Raw genomic sequence first — 25,301 nt, 5'->3', positions numbered from 1 at the left:
GGTGACAATTGGACCAGAAAACTAGGTGAGGGGCAGCCCTGGTGGCTCAGTGGTTTAGCGCCGCCTGCAGCCTGGAGCGTGATCCTGGAGTCCTGGGATCGAGTCCCACGTCGGGCTCCCTGCGTGGAACCTGCTTCTCCCTCTGCCTCTCTCTCTCTCTCTCTCTAGTAAATAAATAAAATCTTAAAAAAAAAAAAGAAAGAAAAGAAAAGAAAACTAGGTGAGGCTTTTCTTGCCTTCCCCCGAGATCTAAAGGCTGGGCTTGGCCGGTGAAGCCATAGGACAACTGTTTATCCAACCAGCCACAAGGGTGGCCAGGAGCCCCCTCACCAGGGCTCCTTTCGGGGACAGACCAGACACAAGGCAGGATGACTGACCCAGAGAAAGTCAGGTGGGTGGAGTCTGGGAAAGAAAGAGGGAAGAGAGACTCACGTGACCCTGTGGTGCTTGGCAATCCAAGAGGAAGGGAGTGAGGATGAAGTCTGCGGCCCCCAAGGCTCGGGCCTCCTGCCCACCAGGAAAACACAGCCATGTGTCCCTTCAGTCCCAGGTTCTGGACACGGGCTGAGGGACACGCCTGTGCTCAACCCGACGCCAGCCGGGTGCAAGCTTCCCCGGGTGTCCCACTGGGGCCAGCAGGGTGCCGGGGTCTTGGGAAAATAACCAGATGGGGGCGGGGGGAGCCCAGTGAGCAAGCAGGATGAGCCAGGGAGGACATGCTCCCCAGATCCCAGGACACAAGCCCCGGGGAGGGGAAGTCAGGCCTCCAGAGCCCAGGCGAGCGCAGGTGCATGGTCCTGTCCCCAAGCAGTCTGGGGAGGTCGAGGCGGGGAGGCCGCCGGGTCCCCGGTACTCGGCCCCCACCCCCAGCGGGGAGGCTGAGGCTCAGACACGAGGGGTCTCAGCCCCAAGCTGGTTGACCTCCACCTACCACAAGGTTCCTGGACATCTGCTGGCACCTGCTCTCCCTTTTCTGTCCACCCCCTACCCCGCGCTCTTCTCTTTCTTTCTTCCCCCCCCCCCAAATCACCAGGGCTCCAAACACCACCTTGAGAATTTCATTGGAACTTCATTGGTGTCTCAGAGCACCCGGCCCCGAAGAGCCCCGGCAACTCGCCAAACGTTCCCCGCCCTTCTGCCATCGTCCCCACCGCCAGCATCGTCCCCACTGCCACCATTGTCCCCACCGCCACCATCGTCCCCACCACCACCATCGTGAGGAGGTCGCCGCCTAACGAAGGTCAGTCGACTGAGGCGGGAAAGAGTCCGTTCCTGGGGAGGGTGGGCAGAGGAGCACTTCTCGCAGATTCCAACCATTCTCGCTTGAGTATTCGGGCCTCGCTGCGTGTTCCTGCGCGCCCCTCTTTCCCCACATCCCCCGTGTCCTCTTTGGTCCATTCCCCTCTCTCTCTGTCCCTCTCTCCTCATTCCAGTCCCATGTCCCTTCCTCCCCGGGACCCCTGCCACTGCAGTAACCCCACCCTCACTGGGCCCAACTAGCTAAATGCTAAGCTCCTTAACACCCCACCCCCAAACTTTATTTTACCCCCTTTCCCCTCTAATAAAGAGCCTCCACATCATTGTCCCACACACACCCCTGCTCCCTCTCTGCTCGGAGTCATGGAGTCCGGCCCTACTTCAGACTCTCATAGATCTCTTTGAGCAATTCCAACTTTCTATTCAGCTCCTGGGCCTCCTCCCTCATACTTTCAGCTGACCATGTCTTTGCTTCCTCATGCAAATTCCCTGACTTGAACACAAGGCTGACCGCTTCCATCAAAATGAAGAGACCAAGGCTGGCCGTACCTACGACCCGGGCTCCTCTGGCTATTGCCCGAAGAGAGCCTCTAACAACTCTCTTCACCTGTGCCCAACCTAGACCTAAGGCTGTGCTTGCTGTCAGGAAGCCTGCGGCCGCGACTACCGGTTGACAGGTGAAGCGGCCTAGCCTGAGGTTACGAATATCTCTTGCAGCGCGAGCCAGGACTTTCATGCTATCAAGAGCTAAGGAAGAAAAAAAAAAAAAAAAAAAAAAGAGCTAAGGAAGAAATACTGGACCAGTTTTCATGCAGAACCTTTGCAACTACCTCCTCTTTATCAAGAGTTGTCTCGGCAGTTGCAGGCGACTCATGTGAGCCTTCCACGATGCTGGTGGTCACCTGGGTAGCATCAGATGCTGCTCCCAGCCCCACTCCAGCTACCAAGGTTTCCGGACTGAGACCCCCTATGACGGGTACCAGACCCAGACCATGAATGCCCAGAGGGCCAGTCGCAGCACCAGTGGAGCTGGCTACTATATTGGTGATGGTGCAGCCCTCGTGGACCTGGTCAACCTCATCTGCACACTCACGGAGCCTTTTTATGTACCCCTCAAGCTCCACTTTCACCTGGGGAAACACATTCAAAAACTTCTCCCTAGCCTGGCCTTCATCTTCAATATCCATGTCTCCTTCCAGGTCATTCAGACCTTCACGTAGCGCATCGGCGTCTTCCCTGTAACAGCAAAAGTCAGGTGATGAAGAAAAGCTGATCTGTCAAAGGGGCTTGATTCCATCTGTCCTACATAAACCACAGAACTTTCATTAGAAATCAAATGGGATAGAATTTTACAAAGGTAAAGAATTTTTCTTGAATGCAACTTTTTTTTTTTAATGCAACTTCTTAAATGCATTCAACATGAGCAGTGTTCCATAGTACACAGTCAATAGGGAGAAAAGGTGTCCATGTCATGTTAATGCTCTTGAGTGTTGGGTATTTGAGGAAGATAGCTCCTCATCAAGGAAAGGTCAGCACAGCTAGTGTCAGTGTTTGTAGACTGGGAACTCTGTAGATGAACATAGGGAAGTGGGGTGGGAGCAGAAAAACCTTTGCTGGGAAAATCTTCGTATGTGCTGAAGGATTAGCCTTACTCTCAGACCCAGCCCTTTGCCTTTGGCACTGGGAGGTGAGCTCTAGGCCGCACCTAGGGTGTCAAGGGTTCTAGAGTGATGATAGGACTGTCTTGCTTGGCCTGGGCCTCAAGCTGCTGGACAGCCTGACAAGAAAATGTATGATGGGGGCTTTTGGGTCATGTGCAGGGTCATGACCTATGGAAGAACTAGAAGATAAAGATATTAGTGAGACCTCCAGCAGGAGCTGGAGACCACAGGTCAGCCATGCAGGCAGCATGGGTTTGAGCCCCATAAAACTCTGTATACTGAGGCTCAGGATGAAAAAGACTCTTTCCCTGACCAAACATTATTTGGGCTCTTCTGAGCCCTCTTCTTAACTAGGCTTTGACCTTAGTCTTCTGTGCTCTGTCCTTGACAACCTGTAGTGCCCAGTTTTAGCAACAACCCTGTTGGATCAGGTTAGAAAGAATCCTCTACCTTCATGTCTTCTCTTAGTGATTGTTCATCCCCTGCCCCTGAACTTTTCCTTGGCTATAAATCCCTAGGTGTCTTCACTGTATTCCAAGGCGAGCCGATCTCTCTCCCTTACTACATTCTCAATGCCTGCAACTGAATTAAGTCTTCTTTATCATATTAATAAGTGTCATGATATGGTTTACTTTCATACCTTGAGCTTCGCTGGTGGGCAATGCTTCATGGGCTATTGTCACACACTGAATACTGGACAGTAATGCTTCCTGCAGACAATTAAAGCTTTGCATTGACACCCTCCTGGACACTGCCCCAAGTGTCTCTTTCTTCGGTTGATGATAACCCATACCCTGCCCTTTGACACAGCATTACCGAGAGTAACAGCTCTCAGTGAGTTCTACGAGTGCTCCCAAAGAAGCATTCAATCTCAGGTGGTGGGGAACCCCACTCCCCAGTTACCAGTTGGTTTCAAAGTAAGAGCAATGTTAGGGAAATCTCTCAGAATTTACAGTGTAGCTCACTGTGGGCACTTGGAATTCACGAGAGAAAACCAACAAACGCTCAGAGCAAGATGGGACCTTAATGATCATTTTGTTGTGCACTTGCTGTCTCTGAAAAGCATGATGTCCTCTGCTGGGGCCCAGCCACTGCCCCAACTGACTGAGAGGCAGCACACCCGCTACCCTGGTTCCCCTCAGACTCTCCAGCTCACATCACAGACCTCTGACCCAGCACCCCCCGACCTCACAGGTGTCACCAACCTAATTCACACCCCAGCTGGTGACAGATTCGCATGCATGCCCACCAAGACCATGTGCAACTTGACAAAATCTCTTAAAGATACAAGAGAGCTTGAGAACCTTCTATCTGAAGCACTAAGCCAGAAAAGACCTACCTTTGGGCAAGCTGGTGGAGGAAGTACTTTCTTCTTTGGTGGGTACTTCTGAGTTTCCTCTTTGGTGGGCACTTTGGTGTCCTCAATGAGGACAGAATTGGCAAATGCCCCTTAGGTGCTGGAAGTTGTCACATAGCCACACTGACTCCCACTGGCCTGACTCTGCTCTATGTAGAGGACAAGACACTTCCAAATGGTAATCAATACTCCCAACTCCCAGGCAAGGCATAGAGGAAACACCTTCTTATGGCATCAGATGCCTGGGGGGAGGAGATCAAAGAAGAGAGAAGAGAAATGTCCCTTCTCCCTCTCACAAAAGCTCTGTTTGGTCCAAGGCCTCCTCGAGTTTTGTCCTCTAGAGCTTCACCCAGTCCTAGCCCTGCTGCCCAACCCTACCTGGTCCTCCAACCTAGACACCCCTTGTCCATCCTGACAGCCAGCTCTGCCCTGGTCCAAGCCTCCTGGGCCATCAGATGGGATGACATCTCTTGGATCCTCAACTTTGGTTTTTTTTTTTTTAAGATTTTATTTATTTATTTATTTATTTATTTATTTATTTATTTATTTATTTGAGAGAGAGAGAGAAAGAGAGAGAAAGAAAGAGAGAGAGAGGCAGGCAGAGACACAGGCAGAGGGAGAAGCAGGCTCCATGCAGGGAGCCGGATGTGGGACTTGATCCTGGGACTCCAGGATCACACCCTGGGCTGAAGGCAGCGCTAAACCGTTGAGCCACCCAGGCTGCCCGGATCCTCAACTTTGACCTTGCAATTCACACTGAGACCTTTACCACAATCTTATCAGATTCAATTCGAGCTTCCATTAAACAAATAATAAATCTGAGACTCCAAGACATACAGACCCAGAGAACCCACTAGGACTGGGCAGAGATAGAGTCAGGATCCAACCCATCTCAGTCCAATTCAACCCAAGCCTCTCCATCTTGTGGGCCAGCAGGATCTGGTATGTTCATTAAATCCTTTGACTGGGGGGTGGGGGTGGGGGTGGGGAAAGGCTCTAGTCTGAATCCACAGGGCACAGACTGATCTGTCAGTGTTTCTGGCGTGTCCCAGAGCAATTCCTGCTTAGCCCTCATCTCCAGGAAGAAGACCCATGGCCCTGTCTTTTCCCAGCAATCTTCTAAAAAGTTAACATCAATTGAGCACCTACTATGCATCAGTCACTATGTTCAGCATTTTACCTGCAGTATATTAGTTTCCTTGTGATAAAATTGAACAGATGAGGAGATCAAGGAAGAGCTAGGTCTGCTTTAGGTTAAGGCCCAAGGTCGTACAACCTGCCCTCAGCCAATGTCATTGAAGACGTTTCCCTATGGAATGTTGAGAGGAACATACTCAACCCCAACCCCAGGATACTGCTGTGCAGAGATTGGGGTGTCCATCCTGGGACATTCCCGGGGGGGGAGGGGGTTACCTGGACAATGAGGTCTCAGCCACAAATTTCTCCCAGGTTTCATGGTTGATCAGCAGGAAGTGCAGTACCTCTCGATTCACCGTGTCCTGGAAATACTCAATAGCATCCTCAATAAAACTTTTGTTCTCTAGATGGATAGAAAAAAAAATGAAAGGTCGTATAGTTTTTTTCTTTTTCCTGTTTCACTAAGGGAGACAGGAAACTTGGACTTAGCTGGAGGAACCCACAGTGTTAAATCTGAGTATTTATGAACTGATTGGCGGAAGAGGGATAAGAGAGAGCTGGCATAGGGAGAGGTATTGAGATCAATAGAATCAGTTCCTGCTCCACTTTCATATCAGATAAACAGGTGCTTATGGTAGGGACACAGGGCAAGTGCCCTAATATAGCCATCGGGGTGGGGAATGCTGGGAGAGAGGAGGTAAGTAACAGGTTCCAGGTCAAGAGGAGAGTAACAATACTTAGGGAGGACATCCAGTGTAGCAGGTACTGGCTCAAACCACATAAACACAGTATATTTGATCCTCATAACAACATAAGGAAACATCCACATTTATAGATAAGGTTAAGTAAGGCACCCAGGTCACACAGGTGGGTTGTGGCAAAGACCCGACTGGGGGCCTGGTCGGTGTCCCACTGACCCTCACAGAGCAGTCAGGCTGGCAGCAGGGTGAGAGCTGGAGGGAATGGCCTCTGTTGCAAAGCCCCCAGTCATCCTGAGCCATGCCGGAGGCTTGACCAGGGCAAGAGGGCAGGAGAGGCCTCCAAGGTTGCCAGTCTATCTCCCCTCCCACCCTGCTTCAGGACCCATTCATTCTCCCTCCTTTCTTCTCTGTTGTCCCCCCCACACACACACTCCTCCGCATCCTGTGTGCTATCCTGGCCTCACTTCTGAGTCATTTGAAGGATAGCAAGGGGAGGGAGAAAATGGGCATCTAGGTCATGACTCTGAGAAGGCAGGAGGGAAGTGTCCCTACAGACCTTGTGGTGGGGACTCCCCTTGACCCCTCTTGGGGGCTCAATGACACTCTCAAGGGACTGACTCCTCTGTAGGTTAACTCAGCTGGAGGCATCCCCGCAATACCAAGCATCATCCAGAAAGTGGAAGGTGACTACCTGGAGAGAGTTCACGGCCTTCCGAGGTCATGGTGCCAGCAGTGGGATCTGAGGGTTTCCCTACAGTTGTGTCTGTGTCTCAGCTGGAAGGAAGTATTGCAGAAGAGATTCAGCCTTGGGGAAGAGAGAAGAAATGGTGGGGTCAAATGTGAGAGCCAGCTGTGGCAACAGGGAGCAGCCAGGGTCCAGGCCTCTGGTGGTTCCCTCTGGGATGGCCACAAATGCCAAAATGGACTTAATCCCATGTGTTTCTCCACTGGCCTTGGCTGGCTGCTACTTAAGGAAGGTTCCTCACCTCACTCCAACTCACTCCCAAGCCAAGTCAGAGTCCTGTCCTCCTGTTGGGGCACAAGGAGAAGATAATCAGACAAGGAGACTGCCATCTGAGAAGCTACGGAAGCAATAAAACCAAACACAGAAGAAAAGATGGAAGACATGTTCTGGAAATTCCTTGAGGTCAAGAACATGTGTGTTTCCTAACTGATAATAGCTAATATTGATCCACTATCTAGGACAGGCGGGGCTCCTTATGTGATCCCTCACTGAATAGCCACATGCACTCCATAAGGTGGGTGCTCTTGTGGCTCCCACTTTAAAGTGGAAGAAACCATCACCTGCTCCTTCCCCTGCCAGGATGCCTTCCCCCCCTTCCTCACCTGGTCAAAGTTTACCTGTGCTTAGAGGTCCCCGGCCCAAACTCCTCCTCCCCTGCCGGCTTCCCTGCACCCCCCGACTGACTCTCTGGGCTCCCCTTGAATGTGTGCTCTCCTGACTGCAGTCCTTCTCTTGTGTGTTCTCCTCCCTGAACTCTGATGTGCTCTAAGAAGAGACAAAAGCTGAGCAGGCACCAAACATGACAGATCCTATGAATCAAATTGAAAAGACTGAAACCAAGATTTTAAGAGACGTGAACAAAGAATCTCCAGGGAAGGGACTCACCCAGGGTCACACAGCCTCCGGGGGTGGGCAGGGCAGACGCAAAGACCAGGCCTTCTGATGCAGGTGTTTGGCTAGAAATGTGACTTTAACCATCCAAAGGCTTCTAGGTTTTTCTCTGCTGTTACATCCAAACGCGTAAACACAGAGATCTAAGCTCACACCCTTATCGTCATCCCCATGAGTCTACAGTTTGGTGTTTTTAGACTATGAAGCCCAGACCGCCTCGCTATGATGACTCAGCCTTTCTTACCCTGGCCCTTCTCTTCCTTCTGATGGGGACACTCAGTCCGACCTCTTCTCTTCCTGCCCCATGATGTGAGAACAGAGGGTCCGGCGTGAGGTGATGTAGTAAAAGACATTAGGGTTCAGGGCCATGTTCAAGAAAGAATTCATCAGATGTCTTTGGTGCAAAAAGGTGGTTTTATTAAAGAACAGGGACAGGCCCCGTGGGCAGGAAGACCTGCCCCAAGGTCATGAGGAATGGCCCCTTATAGACTTTCAAGTTGAGAGGGGGTTAGGGAGAGTGTGAATCTCTAAGGAATCCGGGAACCAAGATTTCTAGGACCTTGACGGGGCTAGTGACTGTTGGGAGAAGGTCATTTTTTACTGTCTAATAAACCCTTAGTCATGAGACCTTCAGATGTATATCGGTGGGTTATATGCTTGGGGGATGATTGCCAATGAGTATCTTGAGGGTAGAGATAAAGCAAATTTCTAAAGAAATTTTTGTATGTTAAAGTAGACTCACAGGATTCTGGGGATCAGGCTAGGATTGCCTTTTGCCCTTAGCAAACTGTCAATATTGAGGTAGTTGTGTCCCTAGAGGAAGGTCACTCTGCCTGTTTCAAGGACTTGTCAGTGGTCTGTAGGGCGTAAGCATATTTCATAATTCCTCTGCTGCCTTTATTCCCACATCATTCCCCCCTGAACACTTGTGACCCTTAAATCTTTAATGTTGCTGAGAGTGGAAGGGTCATCTTCCCTAACTTCCTCCTCTGATTAGAAGAAGCACAGATGGGATCCCTGGGTGGCGCAGCGGTTTAGCGCCTGCCTTTGGCCCAGGGCGCGATCCTGGAGAGCCAGGATCGAATCCCAAGTCAGGCTCCCGGTGCACGGAGCCTGCTTCTCCTTCTGCCTGTGTCTCTGCCTCTCTCTCTCTCTCTCTCTCTCTTTGTGTGTGTGACTATCATAAATAAATAAAAAATTAAAAAAAAAAAAAGAAGAGGCACAGACATGGCCCCACCTATGGGTCGACCGTGCTCAGTTGGGGCTCTTATAGATACTGGGGTTACAGAAGACAGAGGCAGCTGAATCCATGTGTGAATCCACATGTGTGGATCTTTCTGAGTGGAAAGGATCACCCGTTGGCTTGAAATTATGGCAGCGAAGGTGTCTCGGCACCACGTGGAGAGACGTGGGAGAAAACAGCAAAACATGATTAGTATAACACAAAGAAAGAGAAGGCCAAAGAAGACTCCTCTGATAGTTGACAAAAGTCCTTCTCTAGTCTATGTGTTTAACCAATCGTTAAAGGAAAGAAGAGGGATCCCTGGGTGGCGCAGCGGTTTAGCGCCTGCCTTTGGCCCAGGGCGCGATCCTGGAGACCCGGGATCGAATCCCACGTCGGGCTCCCAGGGCATGGAGCCTGCTTCTCCCTCTGCCTGTGTCTCTGCCTCTCTCTCTCTCTCTCTCTCTCTCTCTGACTATCATAAATAAAAATTAAAAAAAAAATAAAGGAAAGAAGAATCCTTTAAAGCACCAATTTGAGTATACACGTTGCTTAGAAACCCAGATATGTGGTAATCTGGAACATACCCAGAGCGTTTTGTTTTTATGATAGCACAGAGCACCCAGTTAAACATGTAGTGCTGCTCTATTTTGTAAAACTGCTTTATGCATTTGTGTTACCCCAGTATTTAGTGGAGAAATGCTCTTTTGAGTATCACTTAGGGCTTTGACCGTGAACTTACTAAGAGCTTCTGTGTGCCATACGCCACTGTCCAGTCCCAAAGAGGCAACAAAGTTGGATGCGAGGTGGTTATACCAATGAGACACAGAATGTGTCCACCATTGTCTTAAATTTGGAAGGTCGACTGGCTTGGTAATGGTTTTAATAATGCATCTGTGCATCCAGGCAAAACCCTGAGTACAGTGGCCTATCCAGCCATGGGGAAAGCCATGGACACAAGTTAGGGCCACAAGGACATTGGGTCCCATTAGGAGACAATCATCTAATTCTGGGCCTCCCTTAACTGCAGTCAAGATATCAAGGGCGATTCAGGCTTGGAGGGCCACCTTTTGAATTGAAGTAATAAAAGAGGTCTGCTGTCACTTTGTAAGGACCAAGGGAGTCCAGATCCAGGGACAATTTCTCTTAGTTTTTTTGTTGCCTCCAAGGTCTTTTTTTTTTTAACCCAAATCAGTAGCCTGGTATAAACCCTGTATTACCTTCCTTGGTTATATTTGGGTATAATGATTTTTCTTTATTATTACCAACTCAGTCTTGTGGCATTTCCTTGTCTGAATAGCCTGGACTTACAGACTTTATTAGAGGTAAGAGTGGTAAAAGACTTAATGTTGTTTATTTTGTGCTGTCTGCTTGGCTGCATGGTGAATTGTTCCCTTTAGAATCTCATTCCTTTGGATATCCTTTGAGGTGAATTACAGGTACTTCCTTAGGTAGGAGTAGCCTTAAGAAGAGTAATAATTTCAAGTCCTTATTTGTTTGGGGATAATGGCTTGATAATAATCCCCTTTTCTTCCAAACGGCTCCGTGAGCATGTAGGACTAGGAAAGCATATTTGGAGTCAGTACAGTTATTAATTTTTAAGACTTTGGCAATTACAAAGCATGAGTGAGCACTATAACATACCCAGCTATTCTCACTCCATTTTCCACAAAACTATTGCCACCAGAAAACCGACTGTTGTCTGTTGGAGAATCTTTGGGGAATCTTTAAACTCTGGTTGACTAAAATACACAAGGTCACTAACTTCTGAATAGTTGTGCTCTCTGGAACTATGATAGTCAGGCCAGGCATAAGGTAGCTGGTTTAGCATACGTTTGACACGTGTCAAGTGCTATTTCAGGTATGACTATAAGCACAGCCTGGTATTCAAGAAGTTGGCCTCTCATCATCTATTGGTAGCCTTTGGTCTCTATGACACTCTGGAACCAATGTGAAGTCATTCCACTCAGGGACTGTCCCATAGTGACCTTTGAGGCTCCTTGTACCAGGAGACCTGTTGTATGCTTGGCTAAAATCTTTGTTTGCAATTATACATCAACAGAGGTGGTTCTAGGATAAACGTGATTAAGGGGTAATACCATCAAGAAGCCCTCTTTTATGTGAGATCCAACTTTAACAAGATACTAATATAAGGAATCAAAGGCAAATGGGAGAAGGCTGGTCTCAAGGGATATGGGCATCCCCAAGTGCATCATCCAATCCAATCACAAAGCGGGGTCATCCGTTATCTCCACAAACCCACACTTAGCCCCACAGTTTGGGTATGCTCTGGCTTTTAGGGAGGGATTTTGTCATCCCAGCCACACAAAATTGGTCAAGGTGCTAGTTGAGTTATACAGTCGTTGGGGACCCAATCCTATTTTCCAGTTGTTTAAATGATCATATACCCATGGGGTCCTGTTATTCCCACGGAATAAAAAGCATGAAGATTGTCTCTATGAGCTTCTGTGGCAATTTCTCTGAAGTTTACCTCAAGTTGTCGGGCTTAGGCAAACAACATTAAAAGACATTTAGAAGTAGAATTTAACATCCACAAAGGTGGGTTATCGAAACATCATTTTTCTCTCTGAAATAACCCTAATTTCTAGAGATAGCCAAATCACGACTCATTTATTTGAAAAACAAGTCCAGTTTTAACAAACTTGGAATCATTATTTGCATAAGCTCAGCAAGAACAACCATTGATCGTATAGACCCTTAAACCTGTTTTTCTGGAACATTTTATAAGGAATCTCTAGCTTGAACTTTTAGTAGCCTCTCCAGGCAGAAGCCAAGTCAAGCACTCGCCTCCAGCATGCCTGCAATACCTGTAGATGTGGGCAGATTGCTCTTCATCAGGTCCCCAGTTATCCTGAGGTTCTTGTACCTGCCAGGAGATGACGACATTCTTTACTCACCTGGTGAGGCTGCTGGGAACTCTGTAACAGGTATCAGGCCAACTGTTCCAAGGGGCTTTGTGGCTTTATGCACGTCTCTCTCAAATATGACATTCCAATTAAAGCCTTGGTAAAATAACCAATGTTTCCAATGCTCTCCTATTACAGAGAGAACAGATTCTTATTGAACTTATGCAAATTACTGTGATTGTCATGGAAGAAAGAATACTCACTGAGACCTTTTGATTATCAGAGGGTTTAGGTCGACAGAAAAGTTAAACGCTTCAATTTGTTCATAAGTGAATGCTTTATCAAATTTCTGTAAGTCATAGGTATCTTACTTAAGACTTTCCTTATTCTGGAAGCACAGACATGAGAGAACCAGCAGTGTTTCAAACAGAAGTCACAAAACCACACTCTTCTACTTAGTTCATTTAGTCCCATGTTACTAGTTCTTGTTTAATTCGAATGCAGCTTTTTAGTTAGTTCTGGAAATTCTTACCCATTCAGTTTTATGATCTTAAAGATATCGCATACCTGTATTCGTCCTAAAAATCCTTTATATGAACCTCCTTCAGGATGAGACACGGTTGACCTTGGCCCCAAGTTGACCTCAATCTACCACAAGGTTCCTTGACCCGCTGCTGACATCTGCTCTCTCTTTTCTAACCCCCCCCCCCCCGACCCATGCTTTTTTTTTTTTTCCAGATCACCACGGTTCCAACACCACCTTTAGAATTTCATTGGTCTCTCAGTGCACCTGGCCCCCCAAAGCACCAGCAACTTGCCAAATGTTCCCCCACCCTTCTGCCATCGTCCCCACCGCCACCATCATGAGGAAGTCGTCATCTAATGGTCAGTCGACTGGAAGACAAAGGTGAATTGAGGCAGGAAAGAGTCCATTCTTTTTTATATATATAATTTTTTATTTAAATTCAATTTAGTTAGCATATAGTACATTATTCGTCTCAGGGGTAGAGTTTCATGACTCATCAGTGGCATATAATACCCAGTGCTCATTCCATCACGTGCCCTCCTTAATGCCTATTACTCAGTTACCCCCCCACCCCCCACCTCCCCTCCAGAGACTCTCAGTTTGTTTCCCAGAGTTAAGGGTCTCTTATGGTTTGTCTCCCTCCTTGTTTTCCTCTTATTTTATTTTTCTTTCCCTTTCCCTATGTTCACCTGTTTTCTATCTTAAATTCTACTTATGAGTGAAATCATGTGGTATTTGTCTTTCTCTGATTAACTTATTTCACTTAGCACAATACCCTCTAGTTCCATCCATGTTATTGCAAATGGTAAGATTTCATTCTTTTTTGATGGCTGAGTAGTATTCCATTGTGTGTATCTACACATCTTTATCCACTCATCTGTTGATAGACCTCTGGCCTCTTTTCAGTGTTGGACTATTGTGGACATTGCTGCTATGAATATTGGGGTGGAAGCCTGGGTGTCTCAGTCAGTTAAACATCTGCCTTCAGCTCAGGTCATAATCTCAGGGTCCTGGGATTGAGCCCTGAGCTGGGTTTCCTGCTCATGGAGGAGTCCGCTTGGCCCCCTCTCTCAGCTCCTCCCCACCCTTCCCATGGCCTCTCTCCAATAAGTAACATCTTTGAAAAATAAAATAAATAAATATCGGGGTGCACATGCCCTTTGAATCACTATGTTTGTATCATCTGGATTAATACCTAGCACTGTAATTACTGGGTCATAAGGTAGCTCTATTTTTAACTTTTTGAGGAACCTCCACATTGTTTTCCAGTGCAGCTGCCCCAGCTTGCATTGCCACCAGCAGCATCAGAGGTTTTCCCATTCTCTACATCCTTGTCAGCATCTGTTGTGCCCTGATTTGTTCAGGCCATTCTGACCAGGGGGAGTAGAATCTCATCACGGTTTTGGATTTGTAGGAAAGAGTCCACTCCTGCCAGTGCGTCACCACGGGGAGGGTGGGCAGAGGAGCACTTCTCGCATATTCCAACCATTCTTGCTTGAGTATTCCTGGCCTCGCTGCTTGTTCCTGCGTGCCCCTCTTTCCCCACGTCCCCCGTGTCCTCTTTGGTCCATTCTCCTCACTCTCTCCATCCCTGTCTCCTCATTCCAGCCCCATGTCCCTTCCTCCCTGGGACCCCCCCCCAAAAAAACTGAATAAACCCCGCCGTCACTGGGCCCAACTAACCTAATGCTAAACTCTGGAACGCCCCCCCCAAATGTTATTTTGCCCCCCTCCCCTTCTAATAAAGTCCCTCTACGTCTTTGTCCCACTCTCGCCCCTGCTCTGTCCCTGCTCGGAGGTCATGGAGTCGGCCCTACATGAGACTCTCATAGAGCCGTGTGAGCAATTCCAACTTTCTCTCCAGCTCCTGGGCCTGCTGCCTCAGCACTTCAGCTAACTCTGCCCTTGCCCCCTCATGCAAGTGCCTTGACTCTTTTACAAGGCTGGCCACATCCATCAGAAGGAACACACCTGAGCTAGCCATGCCCAGATACCGGATTCCTTTGGACATTGCCAGAGCAGTACCTCCAAAAGCTTTCTGCACCAGATTGCCACTTCGAACTGAGACACTCCTACCTGTCATGAGGCGCCTGGCCTTGTCTACCAGGTGAGGTTGGACTGTGGCTACCTTCTTGGCACTATTATTCTTTGCAATTTTTTTCAGATTTCTAATGACAGATCCTAAAGAAAGAATTTTGAGTATGGTGTTCTGCAGATCCAATCCAACTCTGTCCCCTTGATCAATACCAGACACCAGGTCACTGGCTTCAGCTCTTGCAGACGATGTGTTTGAGTATTCCACAAGGCTGGTGGACATGTGAGTCACAGTAGCTGCAACTCCCAGCATCGATCCAGTTGTCAAGAGTGTCAGACTGAACCCTGCTGTTACAGGTGCCAGACCCAGACCAAGGACGCCCAGGAGGCCAGACGCAGCACCGGTGGAACTCGCTACCATGTTGGAGATGGTGCAGCGCTTGTGGACCTTGTCAACCTCATCTGCAAGCCTACGGAGCTTTCTTATGCGTTTCTCAAGCTCCACTTTCAACTGGGGAAACACATTCAAAAAAGTCTCCCTAGCCAGGTCTTCGTCTTCCATATCCATGTGTCCTGTCAGGTCATTCAAACCTTCACGTAGTATGTCAGCCTCCTCCCTGAAACAGCGAAGGTCTAGTGAGTAAGAAAGACTGATCTGTCAAATGGGCTTGATTTGATCTATCCTACGTAAACCACAGAAAATGTTTACTAGAAATCGAACGGAAAAGAATTTTACAAATGGAATGAACTGTTTCTGCAGTGTTAAAAACATTCTTCCCATTGCTCATGTTCCGTAAGACACAGTCAGGTCGGGGAAAAATAAGTCCGTGTCATCTGAAGATGCTCTTACTTGGTGGGTATTTGAGGAAGATGCCTCTAGAGTCAAGGTCAGGTCAGCTGGTCAGTGCCACAGTGTTTGTAGACTGGGAACTCAGTAGATGAACACAGGGAAGTGGGGTGGGAGCAGAAAAACTTTTGTTGGGAGGCTCTTCATGTGTACTGAAGGATTAACCTTACCCACAGAGGCCTGCCCTTTGCCTTTGGCACTGGAGGTGAGCTCTAGGCCCTACCTAGGATGTCAAGGCTGCTAGAATGATGATGCCTGGGCCTCAGGCTACTGGACAGCCTGACAAGACGATGTATGATGAAGGCGTTGGGTCATGTGCTGTCAGTTCTGATCTATGGAAGAACTAGAAACTAAAAGCGTTAGTGTGACCTCTAAGTGGAGCTGGAGATCACCAGGTGGCCATGCAGGGAGCATGGGACTGACCCCCAATAAAAGTCTATACCCTGAGCCTCAGGTTGAAAAAGACTCTCTCCATGAACAAACATTACTCAGGCTCTTCTGAGCCCTCTGCCTGACTAGGCCTTGCCGTTGGTCTTCTGTGCTCTGTCCTTAACAGCCTGGAGTGCCCAGTCTTTGCAAGAACCATGTTGGATCAGGTTAGTAAGAATCCCCCCACCTTCATATCTCCTCTTAGTGATTATTCATCCCCAGGCCCCATCCTGCTCCTTGACTAAATCCCTAACTATCTTGCTGTAGTCCCAGTTAAGCCAGATCTCACTGTCCTATGACAAACACTCTCTGGACACCTACAACATGAATTAAGTCTTCTTTACCATTTTAATAAGTGTCACGATAATTGTTTACTTTCACACCGAGAGCTTCCCTGCTGGGCAATGCTCCACATGCCATTGTTACACACTGAATACAGGACAGTAATGCATCCTGAGGACAATTGAAGCTTTGCACTGGAAACCCTCCAGGCCTCTGCCCCAAGTGTCTCTTTCCTTGGCTGAAGGTAACCTGTATCCTGCCCTGTGACACAGCATTACCGAGAGTGACAGCTCTCAGTGAGCTCTACAAGTGCTTCCAGAGACTCATCCAATCTCCGGTGGTTTGGGGAACCCCACTGCCACAATTACCAGTTGATGCCAAAAGTAAGGGCAATTGTAGGGAGAGTGCTCTCAGACTTTACAGTGTAGCTCACTGTGGAACTTGGAATTAAAGAAAAAAAAAAAAAAACCCTCAGAGCAAGAAGGGATCTTAATGATCATTTTGCTTGGCACCTGCTCTCATCCCAAGCATGATGTCCTCTGCTGGGGCCCAGCCACTGCCCCAACTGACTGAGAGGCAGCACACCTGCTCCCTGGTTCCCTCAGTCTCTGCAGCGCACATCACTGACCCTCGACCCAGCACCCAGCACACCCGACCTCATAGGTGTCACCAACTTAATTCACACCTTAGCTGGTGACAGCTTCGCATGCATGTCCACCAAGACCATGTGCAACTTGACAAAGAGATCTTGAGAACCTTCTATCTGAAGCACTAAGCCAGAAAAGACCTGCCTTTGAGCAAGCTGGTGGAGGAAGTACTTTCCTCTTTGGTGGGCACTTCTGAGTCTCAGAATCCCTCAATGAGGACAGAATTGGCAAATGCCCCTCTGGAGCTGGAAGCTGTCACATAGCCACACTACCTCCCACTGGCCTGGCTCTGCTCTATGTAGATGACAAGAGCTTCCAACTGGTAGTCAATACTCCCAAACTCCCAGGCAAGGCATAGAGGAAACACCTTCCTATAGCCGCGGATGCCTGGCGGGAGGAGATCAAAGAAGCAAGAGGAAAAAGGTCCCCTCTCCCTCTCACAACACCTCTGCTAGGTCCAGGGCCTCCTCAAGTTTCGTGCCCTAGAGCTTCACCCAGGCCCCGCCCTGCTGCCCAATCCTACCTGGTCCTCCAACCTAGAACCCCTTGTCCATCCTGACCACCAGCAGGAACTGATCCAAGCCTCCTGGGCTTTTGGACGGGATGACTGCCTTTGGATCCTCACCTTTGACCTTGCAATTCACACTGAGACCTTTACCACAATCTTACCAGATTCAATTCCAGCTTCCATTGAATCAATGGCAAATCTGAAACTCCAAGCCATACAGACCCAGAGACCCCCAGGACTGGGCAAAGATAGAATCAGGATCCAACCCAGTTCAGTCCAATTCCAGTTTCTCCACAGACTGATGTGTCAGTATTCTTCTGAATTGTCCCAGAGGAAGTCCTGTTAAGCCCTCATCTCATGGAAGAAGACCCATGGCCCCTGACTTCTCCCAGTAATCCTCTGAAAAGTTAACATTGAGTACCTACTATGTGTCAGTCACTATGCTAAGTAATTTACATGCATTATCTTAGTTTCTTCAGGATAAAATTGAACAGTTGAAGAGACCAAGGCAGAGATAGTTCTACTTTATGTTAAGCTCCAAGGTCACATAACCTGCCCTCTACAGGTTTCCCTTCTCAATCCGAGGCCATTCACTGCCAGTGAATATCATGGAAGACATATTCCTTATGGATTGTTGAGAGGGAACATACTCAACCTCCACCCCAGGATGCTGCCAATCAGAGATCGGGGTGACCATTGTGGGGCATCCCTGAGGTGTTACCTGGGCAATGAGGCAACAGCCACAGCCACAAATCTCTCCCAGGCTTCATGGTCGTTCAATAGGTGATGCAGTACTTCTGGGCTCACGGTGTTCTGGAAATACGCAATAGCATCCTCAAGAAAACTTTCGTTCTCTAGATGGAAAGAAAGAATGAAGGGTTGTTTAGTTTTTTTCTTTTTCCTGTTACACTAAGAGAGAGAGAAAACCAGGGCGTAGCTGGAGGGAAACCACAGCTTTAAAGCTATGTATTTATGGATAAAGGAGGGAAGAGCTGAGAACTGGCCTAGGCAGGGGTACTGAGATCAAAGAATCAGTTCCTGCTCTGCTTTCAATACTGATAAGCAGATGCTTAGTTGGGACACAGGGCAAGTGCCCTAATATAGCCGTCAGGGTGGGGAATGCTGGGAGAGAGGAGGTAAGTAACAGGTTCCAGGTCAAGAGGAGAGTAACAATACTTAGGGAGGACATCCAGTGTAGCAGGTACTGGCCCAAACCACATAAACACAGTATATTTGATCCTCAGAAACATCCACATTTATAGATAAGGTTAAGTAAGGCACCCAGGTCACACAGGTGGGTTGTGGCAAAGACCCGACTGGGGGTCTGGTCGGTGTCCCACTGACCCTCACAGAGCAGTCAGGCTGGCAGCAGGGTGAGAGCTGGAGGGAATGGCCTCTGTTGCAAAGCCCCCAGTCATCCTGAGCCATGCCGGAGGCTTGACCAGGGCAAGAGGGCAGGAGAGGCCTCCAAGGTTGCTGGTCTACCTCCCCTTGCACCCTACCTCAGGACCCCCTCTTTCTCTTTCTGCTGTCACCCATGTCTTTGGGCTGTCCTTGCCTTACTTCTGGGTCATTGGAAGGACAGCAGGGGGAGGGAGAGAAAGTGATCATCTCAGCCAAGACCCTGAGAAGGCAGGAGGGAAGGGTTCCTGCGACCCTGTGGTGGGGACTCCCCTTGACCCCTCTTGGGGGCTCGATGACACACTCAAGGGACTGACTCCTCTGTAGGTTAACTCAGCTGGAGGCATCCCCGCAATACCAAGCATCATCCAGAAAGTGGAAGGTGACTACCTGGAGAGAGTTCACGGCCTTCCGAGGTCATGGTGCCAGCAGTGGGATCTGAGGAGTTTCCCTACAGTTGTGTCTGTGTCTCAGCTGGAAGGAAGTATTGCAGAAGAGATTCAGCCTTGGGGAAGAGAGAAGAAATGGTGGGGTCAAATGTGAGCCAGCTGTGGCAACAGGGAGCAGCCAGGGTCCAGGCCTCTGGTGGTTCCCTCTGGGATGGCCACAAATGCCAAAATGGACTTAATCCCATGTGTTTCTCCACTGGCCTTGGCTGGCTGCTACTTAAGGAAGGTTCCTCACCTCACTCCAACTCACTCCCAAGCCAAGTCAGAGTCCTGTCCTCCTGTTGGGGCACAAGGAGAAGATAATCAGACAAGGAGACTGCCATCTGAAAAGCTACGGAAACAATAAAACCAAACACAGAAGAAAAGATGGGAAGACATGTTCTGGAAATTCCTTGAGGTCAAGAACATGTGTGTTTCCTAATTGATAATAGCTAATATTGATCCACTATCTAGGACAGGCAGGGCTCCTTACTTCAACAACAGCAACAACCAAAAATAAGCTGGACTAAGTAAAATTTTAAAAAAATGACATCAAAAGAATTTTGTAATTTCAATATAATTTCATAAATAAATAAATAAATAAATAAAATAAAATAAAAATAATTTTTTAAACCTTGAATCAGTGTCCTCAGGGAGATCAGAAAGGTGTTTTCTTCATAAAATGAGAGCAGGATGCACTGAAAAGCGGGAAAAAAAAAATTAATGGGACCAAAAAAGAGATCTTGGGTATTAAAAAGTGACCAACAAACTAAAGAAGTCTAAGGAAAGGTTGCAAAGGCTAAGGAAAATTTCCAGAAAGTGAAATGAAAATGTGAAAAAATAAATGGAACTAAAGGGGGAATGACAAGTTACCTTTTGAGGTCTTTTCTTAGAAAATCACTTGAGGAAGAGCTGCAGGAACAAAAAGTTTGTGTGCTTATGGGGGAAGTTGACGGTACTAACCAAGACCGAAAGATGTGAGGGATCCAGGAAACAGGAAACAGAACATAGGGAGAAAGGAATCCAAGGAATACAGCGGGGCATGCAGCAAGCCTAGAGAACAACCAGCCCAGGATGGAATAAGAAGTGAATAGTTCTGTGGGGAAAGGGGACTTGACCTAATACCTCACATAATGCACAGTTGTAAAGAAATTGAGGAAATGTTGAACGCAACACGGCAAGGTGCAAAAACAAAGGCAACTAGAAAATTAGGAAAAACTAAAGCTGTGCAAGGAAGCATGTGCAACTGTATTTCACAAGTTACCTCTACAGTAAACAATACTGAAAACAACACAAAGATGTAAACAATCTTGTTTGCTCTTTCACTTTAAGAACACAAGAGACTATTAAATAAGAGAACTAAATGCCCTCGTTGCCAATCAACATGCACCTAAAGTACAATAGCAGAAGCTGAGAGGTGAAGCATGAGGAGAGGAGAAGGATTAACATCCTCATTTCACAGAGTGCGGAGTCCAAAAATCTTGAGTGCAATTGAGAGGCTAAGAAATAAAGACATAAGAAAAAAAGGAAAAAGAAACAAAGGTGTAAATAAATTGCGACCACTAGAAAGGTTTCTCTTTTTTTCTTTGTTTTTCTTTCCTTTTTTTTTTTTTTTTTTTTTTTTTTTTACTAGAAAGGTTTCTAATAGAGGATATAATATTAGGGCTATATTATTAGGAGAAGGTGGAAAAGTGTGTAAAAGAAAGTATAAAAATAAGTGAAACTCTTCTCTGTCCTGGTAAGAAAGAACTTTTAAATATCACAATTTAAAAATCACATTTTAAAAATCAAGGGAAAGAGATTAGCTCTAGTGGTTGAGGACTACCTGCATTGCGCCAGGCACTGTTCTAAATGCTCTGTGTGAATTAACTCACATACTAGTTCTCACCATGACTCTGTAAGAAAAGGAACCGAAGCTCTGAAAGGTTAAATAATTTAGCCAAGCAGCCGGCTAGTGCCAGAGCCGGGACTCAAATCCAGACTTCCTGTCTCCCGGAGCCGACTCTTGCACCTATTCTGTTTCCAGTGTAAGAATATCACTTAAAGATCTTGATGAACCACGTAAAGAAAAAGCAAAAAATTAAAAGCGCCTGTGTTTCACTGGGAAGGTGGGTGGGCATATGGGTAAAAACAAGTCCGTGAGTAGAGAGGGAATCTGTACTCTCCAGGAGTGGCCCTGGTGGCTTCAGGCTGAGGGGCACTGACCAGAAGGCCGTGGGTGGACCCTGTGTCAGGACAGGAGCAAAGCAGAAACACAGCTGTCGGGTGATCAGGGCAGGTCCAGCGAGGGGGGCACACGGCTCCCAGCAGGTCCCTCTCTCTGTCTCCAAGCCACTGTGGCTCTGCTCGCGTCCTGCCACCCATGCACGGCCAGCTCTTTGCTCTCAGCTCTGGCCTTCACAACGCATTGGTTCTCCTGGCCTTGCTGCGTCCTGCCCACCAGGTCCCACACACCTCCACGCTCCTCCAAGGCCACTGACCACCCCCTCCACCTGCTGCCGCTCGTCTCTGGGCCTGGACATCAGGGACGAGTTTACTGGTCATCTTTGCAGCAAGGGCTGGCTGTCCGGCCCAGCCTCGGCCAACAAGATGCAAGGGGACCTCAGCTTAGGGGGGGTCCCTTGACCCTGGAGAGGGGGGAGAGGCAAGGCAGCCAAATGACACCACGAAGCCCAAGGACCAAGAGAAGAAGGAGGAGAACCCGGGGTGACACCAGACGTTTGCCAGAGGTCCATCCGTCCCGTCTTCTGCTATTCTCGGCCTGGCCCTGCCCTCGGCCTGGGCCTCAGCTGGCCTTGGAGGCCGGACCGTGCTCCCTCCTGCTTGCTTAGTACCCGGGGTCCTCGGCCAGCCTGCGGAAAGCTCAGTTCCCGGCAAGGCCGTCAGGAGGAGGAGGAGGGAACCCGACTGCACGGCCCGGACAGGACAGGGGCCCCCCCGGCCCCACCGGCTCTGTCTAAGCTCCAAGGCAGCAGGACCGAGATCCTCACACAGCATCGCCCTGCAAGTGGCTGCGGCCCCTGCTCCGGGGCAGGAAGGGGAAGAGGAGCCGGAATCAGCCTCACACCCCTTGGCCTGGCCCCGGGCCCCCACCCGCGCACCCCTGTGTTCCTCTCTGCTCCCCACCTGCACGTCGCCTCCGTCCAGGCACCCCACGCACCCCTCCTTCCGGCTTCTATTTTTCTTTTTAATTTTTATTTTAAGGAGGCTGCAAGCCCAACGGGGAGCTTGAACTCACCACCCTGAGATCAAGAGTCGCAGGCTCGACCTGCCCCGGCCTTGCTTCTGATCACACCTCAGCCTCCAGGCCTTGGCTTAGGCCGCTCCTTCCGCCCCGGGATTCCGTCCCCCACCTCCCTCACCAGGTCAGGGTTTGGAGCCCCCCTCTCTGCGCTGAGAGGCCCAGGAGCCCGACCTCCTCCTCCCCTGCCGGTTTCCCCCACTGACTGACCCTCCGGGTTCCCCTGAATATAAGCTAGAGAGAAAACGCTACAAATGTCCTGGAAGAAATATTAAAAGAAAAAAATAATGTCAAGTTGGGGAATCGTTCCTAGTCAAGATGGAAATCCCGGATGCAATAAAGGGAAAGTTTCAGTGATCTGACCTGTTAAAAATTGAAAATTGCAAAGGGCACCATGAACACAGTCAGCACAGTGAGAGGCCAGGAGGTACTAGCCAGGATCTGAGAGCAGAAGAGCTGAGCGGGCCCCAAACACGACAGATCCTATGAATCAGCGTGAAGAGACTGAAGCCAAGTTTTGAAGGGACGTGAACAAAGAATCTCCAGGGAAGGGACTCACCCAGGGTCACACAGTCTCCGAGGGCGGGCGGGCGCACGGGAACACCAGGGCTTCCGATGCAGGGGTCTGAGGAGGAAAGTGACTTTAACCATCCAAAGGCCTCTAGGTTTGTCTCTGCCGGCGGAGACACACAGATCTAAGCTCACACCCTTAGAGTGGTGCCCACAGGTCTACACTTCGGCGTTTTCAGATTACGAAGTCCACCGGCCTCTGCTGCGACCACAGACCCTTAACACCCGCCTCCACCTTCTTTCTTTCTTTCTTTCTTTCTTTCTTTCTTTCTTTCTTTCTTTCTTTCTTTCTTTCTTTCTTTCTTTCTTTCTTTCTTTCTTTCTTTTCTTTCTTTCTTTCTTTATCTTTCTTTCTTTCTTTCTTTCTTTCTTTCTTTCTTTCTTTCTTTCTTTCTTTCTTTTTCTCTCTTTCACTTTTAGTATTTATTCATGCGTGACACAGAGAGGCAGAGACAGAGGCAGAGGGAGAAGATGAGGGGCTCCTTCCCAGGCCCCCGGGATCATGACCTGAGCCAAAGGCAGACACTCAACCACTGAGCCACACAGGTGCCCCTCTGGCTCTTTTTTTTTTTTTTTAAGAAGTTATTTATGATTTGAGAGAGAGGACAGCGAGCAAGCAGCAGGGCTAGTGACAGAGGGAGAGGGAGAAGCAGGCTCCCCTCTGAGCAGGGAGGATGTGGGGCTCCATGCAAGGACCCTAGGATCATGATCTGAGCCAACCAGGCCCCGCCCCCCTCTTTCTGATGGGGACACACAGGCCTCTCCTCTCTTCCTGCCCCACAGAACACGGTAGAGAGGGCCCAGTCGGGGGGGTGGGGGGAGCAAAGCCCGGCCACCCCCCTGCTCTGTCCCCAGGTCACGGTCACCCCACTGTGGGCAGTCACTCCCCCTCAGGTTCCCTGCAGGCCTTCAGAGACAATGTGGGCGACACAAGGACCCCAAATCCTGGTACCTCAAGACAACCCACCCGAGCCTTTGCACCCCACAGAACTCCTTTGCTGGTCAGCCTGGCAGCAGCGCCCTGGGGACGCTCCAGAGGCTCTGACTCCCCTCCCCTCCTCCACCTCCTCTGCTTCCTCCCAATTCCCCAAAGACATGAGCCTCCGGACCTGGCCCTGCCCTCTCGGCCTCGAGGGCCGTCTGGAACCCTCTGGAACCCGGGCTGAGCACTGTCCCCTCCCTCTCTACTGTTTGGGGGCTCAGGGGGAGGGGGGAAGCTATCAGATGAGCGAACCCGGGTTCCAATCCGGGATATGTCCCTGCTTAGCTTAGAGCCTGGGCTGGAGCTCCAGGTCACAAGGATCCTTTCCTTATAGAGTGGCTTGGAGGGGGAGCCGCCGGGCCGGGCCCCAGCCCCCCAGCTTACCAAGGGCTCTTCATCACACTCGGCCCACCACGTCCAGCTGGTCTCAGCCGTGGGGACCCAGTCGCCGCTGGGCGTCTTGTGGGAACCACACGGCTGGGCCCAAAGAGAGCAGGGCCCCGATGGGAAACGGAAACCCCCACTGCTCGTGGTGAACCAATGACACCCAGGCTCATCCGGAGCCCGTCCTCCCTGGGCAGTCCCCGGCCGCCACAGGAGCAACCGCGCCCCTGACACCCCCACCCCCCACCCCACAAGCGTCCCCCTCCACCCTGTGGGTTCCTGCCCAGCCCCCTCCTCCCTGTCCTCCCACCCCACGTCCCCCCACGCCCGCCTTATTCTCCTTCCTGCCCCAACTTGCCGGATGCTCCCTGCGCACCTACCACTTCACAGCCACAAAAGGCCACACCCACGTGGCTCCTAGGCACCCGGTACCCAGATCCCGCTGCAGGAGCACCTGCTTCTGCCACCCGGAACAATCGGGCTCATACATCAAAGCCCAAATCTAGCATCACCGCCTCTGAGAAGCCCTCCGCACCGGCCTGGCAAAGTCCACGGTCCCTTACTCTGCTCCCATGGGCCCTGGGGGAGGGCTTAGCTCCCCGGCTCGGCCACCAGGTCCCGGTCTTCGCGCCACCACCGCGGATCTAACCTGGTGTCTCTAGACTTGTCCCTGATGTCAGGGACACCCCAGCAGGCCCATCCTTGGTGGCCGAGTGCTGTTTGCTCGGGTGCAGACCTTGTGGGAGAGGAAATGAGGGTAAGGCTGTTTTCTCAAAAAAAAAAAAAAAAAAAAAAAAGGCTGTTTTCTCTCCACCTATTTCCACTTGATGTAAGATCTCTTTCTCTTTCTCTTTCTCTCTTCCAGGAAAGCTAGTGTTTCTAGGAAACAGAAACAGCCAGCGAGGCCTCCTTCCCACTGGGAAGGCAGATGCCCAACAGCAGAGTCACGCAGGCGTCCCTTAGCCACTACGTCTAAAACAAAGCAGCATCATGGGTGGGTGGGAGGTGGGCAGCTCGGCTCCTTCCCTAGCACAGTGTTTATGGAGATGGCTCTCTTTCAAGGGGATCCAACAGCAACGAAAACCTAAATCACGGTTATGCTCCGTTACAAAAAAGGGAGGCACCTGGCCAGCTCAGTCCATGGAGCTGGCCACTCTTGGTCTCAGGGTCATGAATTCGAGCAC

At 49.5% G+C, this 25,301-nt stretch overlaps 2 protein-coding genes across 14 annotated transcripts; both read right to left on the bottom strand.

Annotated features, from left to right (window-relative positions):
• Positions 1 to 1,080: 1,080 nt before the first annotated feature.
• LOC119876746 (apolipoprotein L3-like) lies at positions 1,081 to 7,454 on the bottom strand. Its single transcript, XM_038551574.1, has 5 exons — positions 7,100 to 7,454; positions 6,805 to 6,918; positions 5,689 to 5,815; positions 2,040 to 2,493; positions 1,081 to 1,272 (listed from the first exon to the last, which is right to left on the bottom strand). The coding sequence occupies exons 2-5, from the start codon at positions 6,833 to 6,835 to the stop codon at positions 1,081 to 1,083; spliced, it is 804 nt and encodes a 267-aa protein (XP_038407502.1). The 5' UTR covers positions 6,836 to 6,918; positions 7,100 to 7,454.
• Positions 7,455 to 13,124: 5,670 nt separating this feature from the next.
• Positions 13,125 to 24,883, bottom strand: LOC102156332 (apolipoprotein L2-like). 13 transcript variants are annotated; one of them, XM_038550693.1, is made up of 8 exons: positions 24,767 to 24,883; positions 22,741 to 22,806; positions 19,814 to 19,852; positions 19,575 to 19,638; positions 19,197 to 19,239; positions 18,903 to 19,017; positions 17,833 to 17,965; positions 13,125 to 15,015 (listed from the first exon to the last, which is right to left on the bottom strand). In XM_038550693.1, exons 6-8 carry the CDS (start codon positions 18,931 to 18,933, stop codon positions 14,178 to 14,180), a joined length of 1,002 nt encoding a protein of 333 aa, XP_038406621.1. In that variant the 5' UTR covers positions 18,934 to 19,017; positions 19,197 to 19,239; positions 19,575 to 19,638; positions 19,814 to 19,852; positions 22,741 to 22,806; positions 24,767 to 24,883; the 3' UTR covers positions 13,125 to 14,177. The 13 variants fall into 13 exon arrangements, with proteins under 13 accessions (XP_038406621.1, XP_038406618.1, XP_038406620.1 ...); XM_038550690.1 differs by lacking the exon at positions 24,767 to 24,883 and adding an exon at positions 24,118 to 24,272; XM_038550692.1 differs by lacking the exon at positions 19,814 to 19,852.
• Positions 24,884 to 25,301: the final 418 nt, after the last annotated feature.

Source organism: Canis lupus, chromosome 10, assembly GCF_011100685.1.
Source record: "Canis lupus familiaris isolate Mischka breed German Shepherd chromosome 10, alternate assembly UU_Cfam_GSD_1.0, whole genome shotgun sequence".
NCBI classification, from domain to species: Eukaryota; Metazoa; Chordata; class Mammalia; order Carnivora; family Canidae; genus Canis; species Canis lupus.
This window is presented reverse-complemented; position numbering and strand designations above follow the sequence as displayed.

Coding starts and splice junctions, on each gene's coding strand:
- LOC119876746 (XM_038551574.1), bottom strand. CDS start 6,835: ATGACCTCGGAAGGCCGTGAACTCTCTCCAG. Junction 5,816..6,804: donor AGGCCGTGAACTCTCTCCAG/GTAGTCACCTTC, acceptor CTATCCATCTAG/AGAACAAAAGTTTTATTGAG. Junction 1,273..2,039: donor GGTCCAGTATTTCTTCCTTA/GCTCTTTTTTTT, acceptor CACCCTCCCCAG/GAACGGACTCTTTCCCGCCT.
- LOC102156332 (XM_038550693.1), bottom strand. CDS start 18,933: ATGACCTCGGAAGGCCGTGAACTCTCTCCAG. Junction 17,966..18,902: donor AGGCCGTGAACTCTCTCCAG/GTAGTCACCTTC, acceptor CTTTCCATCTAG/AGAACGAAAGTTTTCTTGAG. Junction 15,016..17,832: donor GCTGTTGCCTCATTGCCCAG/GTAACACCTCAG, acceptor TCGCTGTTTCAG/GGAGGAGGCTGACATACTAC.